Source organism: Phyllopteryx taeniolatus, chromosome 2 (assembly GCF_024500385.1).
Source record: "Phyllopteryx taeniolatus isolate TA_2022b chromosome 2, UOR_Ptae_1.2, whole genome shotgun sequence".
Classification (NCBI taxonomy): Eukaryota; Metazoa; Chordata; class Actinopteri; order Syngnathiformes; family Syngnathidae; genus Phyllopteryx; species Phyllopteryx taeniolatus.
Window position 1 is genome coordinate 16,217,961 of NC_084503.1, and position 14,424 is coordinate 16,232,384.

General features: G+C 41.3%; 1 protein-coding gene across 7 annotated transcripts in view; it reads left to right on the forward strand.

The window, feature by feature from the left end:
* The first annotated feature begins 1,348 nt into the window (after positions 1-1,348).
* LOC133472273 (protein diaphanous homolog 3-like) overlaps positions 1,349-14,424 on the forward strand; it is a 247,402-nt gene continuing 234,326 nt past the window's right edge. For 5 of the 7 annotated variants that reach the window (XM_061762856.1, XM_061762881.1, XM_061762891.1 and 2 more), the window contains exons 1-8: positions 1,349-1,521; positions 1,816-1,950; positions 3,825-3,857; positions 4,178-4,357; positions 5,437-5,541; positions 8,456-8,586; positions 13,482-13,556; positions 13,734-13,803. In XM_061762856.1, the coding sequence (XP_061618840.1) occupies positions 1,825-1,950; positions 3,825-3,857; positions 4,178-4,357; positions 5,437-5,541; positions 8,456-8,586; positions 13,482-13,556; positions 13,734-13,803 (720 nt within the window). In that variant the 5' untranslated portion in view covers positions 1,349-1,521; positions 1,816-1,824. The remainder of the gene's footprint in view (positions 1,522-1,815; positions 1,951-3,824; positions 3,858-4,177; positions 4,358-5,436; positions 5,542-8,455; positions 8,587-13,481; positions 13,557-13,733; positions 13,804-14,424) is intronic. The other 2 variants (XM_061762862.1, XM_061762909.1) reach the window with 1 other exon arrangement.

Here is a 14,424-nt window from a genome sequence, read left to right on the forward strand (position 1 = left end):
AGGATGTACCCCGCCTCCTGCCCGATGATAGCTGGGATAGGCTCCAGCGCGCCTGTGACCCTAGTGAGGAGAAGCGGCTCAGAAAATGGATGGATGGATGGATGGATCAATGGATGGATGAAATTATGTAGACTACCCGTAAAAGACTGTTACACAGAGTTACCACCAAATCGAAGCAATGAGCCCACCAATGTTATATGTCACCATAACTAAGCAGCATGTACGCTGTTTCACGCACCGCGACAGCACATTAACAGTCTGTGTATACTTAGCACTTAGCAGTCTAGCAGCTAAACACTGGCTGACTCAAAGCATTATGCCCCCAAAAAGTTATAGTCCAGCCTGGACGCTATTTCATGCCCTTTGCAATGCTCGCTAACATGTTAACATCCTTAAGAATATACAGGTACAATGACAACGATAGCTACACATTAAAATAACAGGCAAAGTCTTTGCTGCAAACTCGCACCTAACTTTTTTTCCCAGTAACCCTAGCCCACCCTAATCCTAACTTTAACCCATCCTAAACCGCCTTAAACCCCAACCCTAGCTCTAAACCTAACCATAACAAACTTCTTTGTTTTTATTTCGTACAAATGTGATACATGTTTGGGATTGTCATCTCGTTACATCTGCTTAGCCTGCCCTTCTTGCGACGCAGGAGCCAATCATGCTGGCAGTGGGAATCCTAGTAGCGCTCTATCTATTAGCCTATAGTCGGAATTCCTCTTCCCCAGCTCTTTGGAAAGGAATTTTCAAGGCTTTCCCTCATCTCAGGGTCAATTTCCTCCGGATTTTCACATAACCCGCTGGCTGGAATACCCCCCCGGTCTACAACTAGTCTTCATTTCAATGCATTTTTTGTGGGTCCTGAATAAGAATGATCCATCTGTCTGTGTCTGTTTTCTATACCTGGCCTGTTTATATACTGTTTAAATACACGAATAAAGGGAAATATTCAGTTATTACAATTCTAGATTCAGAACATGGAACTTAATGAATGATACCTATGCAATTATCAAACAAAACAGTTAGTGAGGGGACACTTTCATGCCGGTTGCACCAGCCTTTTAAAATATTTACATTACATCTAATAGCTACTAGTTAATAGATCACTAATAATAATGCAGGTCCGAGAAAAAAAACTAAGACCCTGTACTGTACTGTGAACGCCAAATATCAATGCTACCACCGCACCTACGGTACGTTCGCATTGCAAAAACAAGCGATTCCGTCTGAAGTGAGTTGATTGACAGCACTGACAACCAATCAAATGCATGTTTAACAAAAAAGGGACGGTGTTATTTCAGGAATTGCGCCACCTCCACTATTCAGTGGACATTATTGGTCGACTCAAACGATCAAATTTTATACCCTCTTTGCGCGGGTCTGTCAAAAAGTACTGTATCGTTGTGTAGGCAACATTTCAGTTCATGGTGGTCGTAGTTACTTTACTTTTCCATAATTAGAAGACAAAAGGCCATATCTACAGAGAAACTATATGTCCAACGCCTTCCCCAGGTTAGTGGAAAGTTGACACGTTGACGTGGCAGTCCACAAATTGGATTAGTACTGTCCCTGCTAGTTGACAGCTAAACGGACATGAAACGCGATTGGATAGTAATAATATTGCTTTCTCAGCGGTTCAGAATAACGTGTTATTGACTTCATGCAATAGAGTAGAACCTCCGTACTTGTCTCTAAAACCAAGGCGACGTTTTAAAAGAATAGTACTTGTAGTATTTGTCAAAGATGTGTTGTAACTCAGGTCGAGGTCGACAGTAAGAGGCCGTAACGTCGAGTACATGTGCACAGGTCAACAACATGGACACTTACGGTCAGCGGTTTGAAGCCACGTCGGGACGAGACGGTAAATCTCATAAGAAGAAGGCTTCCTCCTCCCACCTCGGTACGCCATGCTCCGAAGAAGGAGACCGCAAACCCAAGTTTGTAAGTTTCACTTAAATGAGTAGTTACATTTCTCTGTACAGGACTGTAGTGTGCTGCTTTTGTTGTGCCCTTATTTATTGCAAAGACGGTTGGAATAAAAAAGAAAATAATGGTCGTTTTGACAGGTGTGCACTTGAGGATATGTAGTATGCATTCAATTTCAACCAACACTTCTCCATACCTGAACATGTAATGTACTAATATTTTGGCTTTTTAGAAAAAGGCTTGGTTCGATTGATGTTAAGGCTAGAACTGGGTGCTTCCTTGTTGTGGTCAAGACACAGGATAAGGAACTAGTAATTCGTTGTCAACAAAAGTTCTGACAACCTTTGATGGACTGATATTGAATAGCACAATATTATACACCACTATACTGTATAACACTGAATTTGCACATTAATGAGGGATAAACAACAGCATGTCAGCCCCCTAGTAATGATGGAGCTTCACAGACACAGTAGTACAATCATACATTTTCTTATTCATGCAGTAATTTGCTTCAGATGTCATCTTTCTTGGTAATGAGAGTGAGAGAGAAACAGACAGAGATTATTAAGAGAACAATTAGGACAATAAGCACAATGAAGAGCAGAAGTTTTTTTTTCAGTTCTACCTATTATGTATATCACTTAGTGAAACGGGTAAACATTTCTTATTTTAGGAAGGGCCTAAGACTTATGTTTGACTTGTAATATTGTTTTCTTAATAGCACCCGTTGGCATATTTATGTAGTTGGTGTTGCCTGAAGGAAATAAAAAGGTTAAAATTAGCAGAGGGTTTAGGCTTTCCACTAATCCATACGCTTCCTAGAGCTATAGTACAATGCAGCTATCTTGCTTGTGGGTCTCTCTGGGTCCCTGCAGTATTCTTCTCAGTGGACTTTTGTCTCATCACACCACTGTTGTACAGAATCACTGTAATGTATAGTAGTAGTAGTTTAATGGCTCGTTGAAAACGATTTTCCACATTATTCCAATAGGTGGCAGTACAACATCATAAAAGCCATGATAAGGCTGGTAAGTCAGTTTCTTTTTAAAGGTCACTCAGTGACACGGACGTTTTTATTTTTTATTTTATTAAAACAATAAAAATACACAGTATGGGGGGGCATAAAAAATTAATCAGAAAGTGTTCGTCATCGCACAGACTTTGTGCTCACTCATCTTATTTGTTAGACCTTTTCACTATTTTACTACATTCACCAGGAATGTTCAAACGCAAAGCAGTACTGTATTACAGTAATTGTAAGTAGTGAGACAGCCCACTAAGTGAGTCTATTAGCTTTAGAATTAAAAGGAAATTTCTGACAAGGGCAGGTAATCTGAATGAGCACAGGAAATCAAACTTGGAAAAAAATGGCAGGTGAATCACAAGTTACTGGTTAATTAACTGTATTTATGGTGGTTACCTTTTTCCTTATTATGAAAAAAAGAATCAAATAATAATTGCTGACATGTATAACATCTTGTAATGGGCTATATGACTTATGATTCATTTTTAAGGAGGTTTAACAATCATTGTGTGGAGGGAAAATACCTGTCTGTTATTTACAGTTTATTTCTGTGACCGAGTATATGTATATTTTTAAAGTAAAGGTCAACTTTTTATATTTTTTACCACCTGAATAATATCTATTTTTACATGTAACATTGTGTCGCTATGAAGGGTTTGCTGAGGTTTGGCGTTTTTCTTCTGCTCTATAATAGTTGGTGACTTCCTTTGTTTAGACTCATCTCTTTAAGGTCAACTGTGACCATGCAGAGTCCACACTGAAACCTAGACATTGTTTAATACATTACAGTTGATGATTGTGTGCACGGCAGTGATACTTCAAATTTTTTATTTTTTTTTGTCTGTCCCCTCCCTATTCATAGCACCTGCCATTTAGAAATCTCACTGATGACGTGGTAAGAAATGAAAAATGAAAGCAATTCTTCCATTTTCTTGGCTGCAGACTATCAACTAACATGACTAAAACCATCACATTTATTCAAAAAGTGAAGCCTTTTAAGTAAAAGTATTTGTCAATTTTTCTTTCACCCTAACCAGATTTATGCTTCTCTCACACAATACAAATTGAATATTATCGTCATGCAGAATGCATTGTTAACTCCACTTTCATAAATATTTATATAAATCTATATACAGTAAACTAACACTCATCTTACCTTGTTGCACCTTTTTTGTTTATTTTGATTTGGGTCTTTCATTTTCTTTCCCCCTGTAGCTGGACAGATTTGCAAGTATTCGGATCCCGGGTAGTAAAAAGGAGCGGCCAGCGATACCCCATTCTAAACACAGTACTACTGATTGGTCTGTATTTTCATCATCCAGTTCCCAGTTTGAGGAACTTTCATCAAAGATCACTTCAGAAAAGGAAATATTGGCACTGTTCGAAAAAATGATGGTACGCAAGTAATGATGTCATTCTTTTATCCACAATGTTTCTGAAAAATGTGATAAACAACCAACTTTCACTGAGCTAATGACTCTTTGCATCAGTATTACTTTACACTTCTAGTGTAGCATAAACATTGCATTATTTTTTGTTGCCTAGAAAGACAACTCCTTATTTAACAATTGCAAAAATTAACTTCAAAATCATTTTTTAAAATTTGTATTTTTTTTTTTTTTAAACTGTTATCAGGATTTAACCTAAGCAAACATTGTGTGTGTGTGTGAAGACACTATGGAAAAACACTTGCAGATCGAAAATCCAATGGAAGCATCATATTGTATTTACAGTTATTTAGTATTAGGCTTTGTTCCAATGTTACTTGGTGCATTTATTCCTAAATCTAATCAAATGAAATAAAACTTTTTATGGAGCACTTTTCATACAATGCTATGTATCTCAAACTGCTTTAGTTAAAATCAATCCCAGCTTCTCCCACTCATCCACACACACACACACACACACACACACAGTTAAAAGAGTAAGAAAATAATAATGTAATTATGTATGGTGGGTATAGAGAAACCAAGTGGGAAGCACCATCACAAGGAGCCGTCTGCACCAAGAGCAGACAGCGGCCACAGTGTACCGTGATGGAGCCCAAGCATAGTGGCGTAGGGAGAGCCACAAATGGCTTATGTTACTTATGTTCAAGGTCACTCATTTAATATTAATAATGCATTTATGGTGAGATTACAAATCCATTAGATGTTGTGTCAGCCACCACACACCGAAAACCCAAAAAGACTGACATTTTTCATTTTGATAAATTAAAGCAACACAATGATTTCACTTAGAAAGCAAGTGTACTGTGTTCATACATGCTGTGTTAATCTCTTTTCATTTTTTAATGAGACTGGAAAATGTGACAAAAGTCACACCTACACTTGACGTTGAGCCTACAATTATTTCCCCCCCCATGTTTTAACTGTTACACTTATGCAATGGAAAGTCAAGTTGCCTGGGGTATTATAAAAACAGGACTGAAAAAAATAGTATTGTAATTCTAACGTTGTTCGTTTTCATATTAGGAGGACATGAACTTGAATGAAGAAAAAAAGACTCCCCTGAGAGACAAGGACTTGAATACAAAGAGAGAAATGGTCATCCAGTATGTTTGTACTTCTTCAAAAGCGGTATGTTTTATATTTTATGTTACATTTTATGCATGTCATATGCTGGCCGTATTTGAGTGCTGCTTTTGTACACCTGAAGGTGCACTGTTAGCTCCTCAGTTGTCTGCATGTTTATACTTTATCTAATTGTTACGGGCTTGCGAACAGTATGTGTAAAACTACAGAACTGAGCAGAGGAGTTGTACTGTATAACATGAGACAAATCCAACACTAGAACACTAAGCATTTTTATTGGCACTATTGGACAATTTTTGCCGAAACTTAAATTGCCTTTCACTGTACTTAGCAGAGGCGGCACGGTGGCCGACTGGTTAGAGCGTCAGCCTCACAGTTCTGAGGACCGGGGTTCCGCCTGTGTGGAGTTTGCATATTCTCCCCGTGCCTGTGTGGGTTTTCTCTGGGCACTCCGGTTTCCTCCCACATCCCAAAAACATGGATTAATTGGAGACTCTAAATTGCCCGTAGGTGTGACTGTGAGTGCGAATGGTTGTTTGTGCCCTGCGATTGGCTGGTGTACCCCGCCTCCTGCCCGATGATACCTGGGATAGGCTCCAGCACAACCGCGACCCTAGTGAGGAGAAGCGGCTCAGAAAATGGATGGATGGATGTTCTTAGCAGATAGAAATCCACTCCTTTTTTTATGGCAGACCAACAACTGAATAAACCTTGCCATTGGTAAAATGAATGAGCAATTTCTATAGGGCTGTCACTACCAAATCTTTTCAGAATCGATTATCCATCCATCCTTTTTCTGTACCGCTTATCCTCACAAGGGTTGCAGGCGTGCTGGAGCCTATCCCAGCTATCTTCTGGCGAGTGGCGGGGTACACCCTGAAGTGGTCGCTAGCCAATCACATGGCACATATCAACAAACAACCATTTGCACTCACATTCACACCCATGGACAATTTAGAGTCTTCAATTAACCGACCATGCATGTTTTTGGGATGCGGGAGGAAACTGGAGTGCCTGGAGAAAACCCACGCAGGCACGGGGAGAACATGCAAACTCCACTCAGGTGGGGCCGGGATTTGAACCCCAGTCCTCAGAACTGTGAGGCTGACGCTCTAACCAGTCGGTCACCGTGCCGAAAATAAAAAAATATTTTTAAAATAGGACTGAACAAGGACCATCTCATTATTTTCTTTGTTTTGTTTAATTATTGTGCATTTCTGAAATGCTTTAGTTTAATTTGAATCCCATTAAAAGTAAAATTAAATGTGTTTTGTCTGATCCTTCATGTTTTCTTTCAAGAATTGTACAAATTGTGCCTGGGTAATTGAATTTCGGAACATAACTGTGTAATTTTTTCTCATTTACTAACTAAAAGTAGGGCTACATTTCACATCAAGAGCAAGTAAATGAAAAGAGAGCATTATCCATGTTCAAATAAAGTGCTTCAGAAAAATAAAAAAATTTGCGTTTTCCCTTTTCTGTTTGGGATCTTGATGACACAGTGAAGTCTCAAACATCCATACATCCACCCATTTTCTGTACCGCTTATCCTCACTAGGGTCGCGGGTGTGCTGGAGCCTATCCCAGCTATCTTCGGGCGAGAACACCCTAAACTGTTCGCCAGCCAATCGCAGGGCACATAGAAACCATTCACAGTCACACCTACGGGAAATTTAGAGTCTTCAATTAACTTAGGATTTTGCATCATAAGGGCGTTTCACATGTATACACGTTTAATTCTGCTTCCACAGGAAAATTCCCACTGAGAAGTTAAATTTTTTTCCAGATGTTTCTTTCCTTTACCTGTAATTTTCAGATCTTTCTACTTGATTTCCACGCTCTCTTTCTCTCTCTCCCCTGTTACGTTTCTCCTCGTATCTGTGTGGTCAGTGCACAGTCAATGATTATGGCCTGAGATGCAGGTTTGATTAGCCGAAGGATGGCTGAACTCGCATGTGATTGGTCGGTACTGTTCATCACTATCGTAAAACCTGTAAATTGTAATGCTGTGCCACTTGAATTAAAAGCACCCTATATGTTTTTAATCATGAACATTATATTTTTGCTATGGTGTTGGTTCATGTGGGACTGCTTCTGGGTCCTGTCTCCGGACCCGGGCCGGAGTCCGCCAGTTAAAGCATAAATCGACAGAACGCCAGCATCTTGACATACAAACATTAGTGCTCGCATTAGCCTAAGATAGCGAGTTATGTTAGCTGCTTGCGAGCTGTATTAAAAGTACATGAAAATTACCCCAAGCTTTCCTTGGATGTCCTCCGAAACACCCGGGGACAACGCCACATCTCTGCCAGCCTGAGAGCTTGCATCAACCGTCATATATAAATATATCCAATATAATGTATGTATAATAATAAAAATGTATTTGATCATCACACCTGGAGTTGCTATTTAACAGCGTTTACATTCCCTCAGAAAGTTATGGGATTGGAATGTCTCTTGATAGTCAAGCCCTCAGGCATCATAAGTGGGGATAAAAAGTTTTAGTACTTTGTTTTGACTACAAAACGTATGAAATTATGAATTGGTAGTTACATTAATTATTTTTGTTGGCAAGTGACCATGGTATAAGTGGGTTAATGCCCTTCAAAGTGTACAATTATCAGGGATTAATGGACTTTGCGGAAGCGAACGTCCTCTGCTGTCCGTTTGTTCATTATTCGGCGACATAATGGCATAAGGAATCAGAATGATGCATGCATTTACTGAAATGTCACACATACTTGAATTATTTTACTGAGAAGTCTGGAAATTAGGGTCTGGAAAAAATATGGAATTTTGAAATCTCGTGTAGGAACCCTGCTTATACTCCTATGCATTGTTAATTATATGGTATGCCTTACAGTACCATACAGCATCTTAAATAGTTTATTTGTCAGATTATTTTCTTCCCCTCTCTCTCCATTGGCATGTAAAATGTTTTCTCTTTTCCTTCCTCCAGGGTAGCTTGAAAAGCAGCTATCAGATATCTCCTCAGGAATTCCTGGGAGAACTTAAGTCAGGGGTGATGGAAGAACGCCTATTTGGTTGCCTAGACTCACTGCGTGTCTCACTTACCAGCAATCCTGTCAGGTACAGTTCAATAAAATAAACAGGCTTGTTCCTTTCCCTCTTGTTGAAATTTAGATTTTTCCTTTTTTTGATAGTGGAACAGTTTGAAATTAAGTGTCACATTAAACTTCACCTATTTTAAAATATCTTTAGAAAATCTTTCATGTAAATCTACATTTTAAAAATGAAGGTGAGCTCAGATAACATAGTCTTCATGTTATGAAAAAGATGTTACTGTAGCATACAAGGGCTACATTATCCACTTTTGTGCATCCCAATGAGTTACACAGTATTACCATCACCCTGCAAAAAGCAAAGCAAATTTATTTATAAAGCACATTTCATACACAAGGTAACTCAATGTGCGTAACATGATTAAAAGCATTTAAAAACAAAGAAAAAAAAACATGCAAGCATGGGGAAAACACGGATTGTCCATAACGAACACAATGTTCAAGCATAAGGGTGTCCACACGTGCACTTGGCACCAGGACACCCTAGGTCGCAGTTCGATGATCGACTTTGTGGTCGTGTCATCGGACTTGCAGCCACATGTCTTGGGCACTCGGGTGAAGAGAGGGGCGGAGCTGTCAACTGATCACCACTTGGTGGCGAGTTGGCTCCGATGGAGGGGGAAGATGCCGGTCCGACGTGGCAGCCCCAAACGTATTGTGAGGGTCTGCTGGGAACGTCTGGCGGAATCCCCTGTCAGAAGGAGTTTCAACTCCCACCTCCGACAGAACTTTGCTCATGTTCCGGGGGAGGCGGAGGACATGGAGTCAGAGTGGACCATGTTCCGCACCACCAACACTGTGTATAGTGTGGATGGGGCGCTGCTGACCTCGACTCGGGACGTTGTGAGCCGGTGGGGAGAATACTTCGAAGACCTCCTCAATTCCACCGACACGCCTTCCCATGAGGGAGCAGAGTCTGGGTTCTCTGAGGCAGGCTCTCTTATCGCTGGGGTTGAGGTCACCGAGGTGGTTAAAAAGCTCCTCGGTGGCAGGGCCCCGGGGGTGGATGAGATTCGCCCGGAGTTTCTCAAGGCTCTGGATGTTGTAGGGCTGTCCTGGCCGTGGAACAGTGGACCAGCTCTACACTCTTGGCAGGGTCCTCGAGGGTGCATAGGAGTTCGCCCAACCAGTCTACATGTGTTTTGTGGACTTGGAGAAGACGTTCGACCGTGGGGGGTGCTTCGGGAGTATGGGGTACCGAACACGCTGGTACGGGCTGTTCGGTCCCTGTACAACCGGAGTCAGAGTTTGGTCCGCATATCCGGCAGTAAGTCGGACTCGTTTCCGGTGAGGGTTGGACTCCGCCAAGGCTGCCCTTTGTCACCGATTTGGTTCATTACTTTTATGGACAAAATTTCTAGGCGCAGCCGAGGCGTAGATGGGGTCCGGTTTGGTGGCCTCAGTATTGCATCTCTGCTTTTTGCAGATGATGTGGTTCTGTTGGCTTCATCAAGCTGTGACCTCCAACTCTCACTGGAGCAGTTTGTAGCAGAGTGTGAAGCGGCTGGGATGAGAATCAGCACCTCCAAATCTGAGACCATGGTCCTCAGTCGGAAAAGGTTGGCGTGACCTCTCCAGGTCGGGATGAGATCCTGCCCCAAGTGGAGGAGTTCAAGTATCTTGGGGTCTTGTTCACGAGTGAGGGAAGAATGGAACGGGAGATCGACAGGATCGGTGCAGGGTCTGCAGTGATGCGGACTTTGTATCGATCCGTTAATTTATAAATTAATTTGATGAAATAAACACTATATTGGAGACTGTGTGCGTGCGTTTGTGTGTGTGAGAGAGAGAGAGCGAGAGAGCTAGCCAGCCAGCTAGCTAGCTAGCTGCTGGGGGCATGCTTATTTTATTACGGCTGCCAAGCCGCGGAGGCGAAAGTTTTCTTTGCGTCCGTTGTCAACTTATTGTAAGTCACTACTCATCACCTCTATGGTCGAGAATAAACTACAGTTCTTCCATATGGTTATCACGAGGGGAGGGCGAAGAGCGATGATGCTAATTGCTAAGCTATCGTGTCATGAATAGTGTTGCACCAAGTACTGATGCAGTACCGTACCAAGGTATTTTGATGTCAATAATAGGATGGTACCAGCATAATAGCATGGTACCAGGGGGAAAAAAAAAACTTGCGCAACAGCGCTCAATTCATACGGTGTCTTAAAGGCCAGTACCCAAAACGCCGACAATCAGCCAATGACTGCCTGTCTTCCGACAAGTTGTGTGCTTGCGACTGGGTGGGACCTGTGGTAATGAAATGGCTTCAAACTGCCGACTCGCTTCTGCAGACAAGTTATCACGCGTTAGCGTTATCAACTGGGACGAAACCTCATAGTCCGCAGCTCACGAGGCTACATAAAAAAAGTCAGTGTTTTATGCAGTGGATTCTCATTTGCTGTGAGGGAAAGTCAGCATTCGATGCACACGAGTCAGTGTTACCAGCAGGAGATCGAAAGCAATCGATAGCATGAGACGATTTAGCGCGGATGCGCGCCACATGGATGCCCAGCATGGAGCGCTCCAACCCGGCTACACTCGTCGTCAGAGACCAGTGTCGTCAGTGCCACTGTCTCCAATCCATACATAATGGCTGGCCTCACCACTGTCTTCTAAACCTTGCCCATAATCCGAGCAGAGACTCCTCTGTCACATAGTACACCTGACACCTTTCTCCACCCTTTCCAACCTGCTTGGACCTGTTTCTTCACTTCCTTACCACACTCACCATTGCTCTGGACTGTTGACCCCAACTAAAGTCCTCCACCGACCTATCTCTTCTTCCTTTTGTCTCAGTCTTCCCCTTCCACCCCTCTCATTTATGCACATATATAACCAAGTTTGAACAACAAAATAGGAGGCCAAACAATGCGCGTCCGGAGATATGCAGTGGGTACGGAAAATTTCCATACTCCCTTAAATCTTTCACTCTGTTATATTGCAGCCATTTGTTAAAATCATTTAAGTTCATTTTTTTCCTCATTAATGTACACACAGCACACCGTATTGACAGAAAAAAACGTAATTGTTTAAGTTTTTGCTGATTTTATTAAAAAAGAAAAACTGAAATATCACACAACCATAAGTATTCAGACCCTTTGTTGTGACACTCATATATTTAACTTGGGTGCTGTCCATTTCTTCTGATCATCCTTAAAATGGTTCTACACCTTCATTGAAGTCCAGCTGTGTTTGATTATACTGATTGGACTTGATTAGGAAAGCCACACACCAGTCTGTATAAGACCTTACAGCTCACAGTGCATTTCAGAACAAATGAGAATCATGGGGTATTGAAGACAGAATTGTGGCAAGGCACAGATCTGGCCAAGGTTCCAAAAAAAATTCTGCTGCATTTAAGGTTCCAAAGAGCACAGTGGTCTCCATAATCCTGAAATGGAAGACGTTTGGGACGATCAGAACCCTTCCTAGAGCTGGCCGTCTGGCCAAATTGAACAATTGGGGGAGAAGAGCGTTGCTGAGAGAGGTAAAGAAGAACCCAAAGATCACTGTGGCTGAGCTCAAGAGATGCAGTCGGGAGATGGGAGAAAGTTCTTGAAAGTCAACCATCACTGCAACCCTCCACAAGTCGGGGCTTTATGGCAGAGGGGCCCGACGGCAGCATCTCCTCAGTGCAAGACACATGAAAGCGTTTGCTAAAAAACACCTGAAGGACTCCAAGATGGTGAGAAATAAGATTCTCTGGTCTGATGAGACCAAGATAGAAATTGTTGGCCTTAATTCTAAGTGGCATGTGTGGAGAAAACCAGGCACTGTCCAATACAGTCCCAACAGTGAAGCATGGTGGTGGCAGCATCATGCTGTTGGTGTGTTTTTCCGAAGAACACAGCTAAAATACCGGAGGAGTGGCTTCAGAACAACTCCGTGACTGTTTTTGAATGGCCCAGTCAGAGCCCTGACTTAAACCCAATTGTGCATCTCTGGAAAGACCTGAAAATGGCTGCCCACCAACGTTCACCATCCAACCTGACAGAACTGGAGAGGATCTGCAAGGAGGAAGGGCAGATGATCCCCAAATCCAGGTGTGGAAAAACTTGTTGCATTATTCCCAAAAAGACTCATGGCTGTATTTGCTCAAAAGGGTGCTTCTACTAAATCCTGAGCAAGGGGTCTGAATACTTATGGCTGTGTGATATTTCAGTTTTTCAACAATTCTGTTTTTTTTCTGTCGATGTAACGTGCTGTGTGTACATTAATGTGGCAAAAAAATTTACTTAAAAGATTTCAGTAAATGGCTGCAATATAAAAAAGAGTGAAAAATGTAAGGGGGTCTGAATACTTTCCGTACCCACTGTAAATGTAAAATAATTCACGGCCACTCAGAGACTCCCTGTGAACAGGAAATGAATTAGTACATCACTGGAAATGTCGTCTGAGAACAGGGTCAGGTGTTAAGAAAAGAACGGGGTCTGGTGAAAAGTATTTAACAATGGGGAAATTTCCATCGTTTCAGGAGCAATAGTGGATATAATAAATAAACTAAACTATTGATCATGCCTAATTTATCCAATACAATCTATCAGCAATGTAATTTTTTTTGTTTGCAAAATAGAGTGCTGAGTTTCAATTGACTTTTGAGATCTGAATACTCTGATGCAGCCTGAGACTGTGACGGCCATTACAAGGTTGATGCAATAAAAAAATAAAAAAAAAAAAAAAATCATATATTGAACCCATAATTTATTAACGATTACGATTATAGAGTAAGTATTATGTTGTGCAATTTGAACAGCATGCAGAATTATTTTATCCTATTACATAATATACTGCAATAACTTTCTTGCGTTAATGTTCAATGCCAGACTCAATTTTGTGGCATACTGCTTTGTCTCATTTTATTGCCTATCTTAACTCTGTTGTGATACTACATGTTTATTCATTTTCTAGTTGGGTGCAAAGCTTTGGTCATGAGGGTCTTGGACTGCTCCTTAATATATTGGAGAGGTTGCTGTCCAAGAAACAGTAAGTTTCTTATTCTTTAACGTACTCATCTCAAGATAAAGAAACTAAGTGTAATATGTGTAAATACCTTGCCTTTTTTAATTATGCTAACGAGATGATTTGAAGTCTTGGCTAAAACTTTCTGTGCATCGCTCTCTGGGATAATGTGGATGAATTCTGTGTATTTTATGTCACTAGGCAGGAGAGGATCGACAAGAAGAACCAACATAAGGTTATCCAATGTCTAAAAGCCTTCATGAACAACAAGGTAACTACACTAACAGCCATTTTTCCCTAGTCAAAATTATGGGTGGAATGGTTCACAAAATCCACGGTTTGGTTTGTATCTTGGTCACGGTTTTTGGTTGGTTTGGTACACGTTGACAGAGCTGCGAAATGTTACGGAACATCTCTATTTTGTTACGGAAATCACTGAACGCGCAACCGTTACGGATCCAGCGTCCAACATTACCGGCCAGTACGGCGCAGTGTTTGGCCACTATGACAAAAATTTAATAAATGAATTCGATAAAATTAACACTATACTGTTTGAAAAAAAAGTGAGAAAAAAAGAGGGGCACGCAATGTTATTGCACTTTTATTAATCTGCTAAACCACAGAGGCGAAAGTTCTCTTTGCATCCGGTGTCAACGCATTATAAGTCACTAATCATCACCTCCATGGTAGTGAATAAACTACACTTCTTACCATGCTTCTTACATGTTTCGTTTGCGTTATCACCAAGCGAGGGCGAGGAGTGGGTAAGAAAATATGGAAAAGCATGACGCTAATCGCTAAGCTATCGTGTCGTGAAGTTGCAAAACACCGAAATAAGTGATTGGGTGATACAGTACACTTGTCACAGGTCTGGCTGGAACCGCGTTATAGC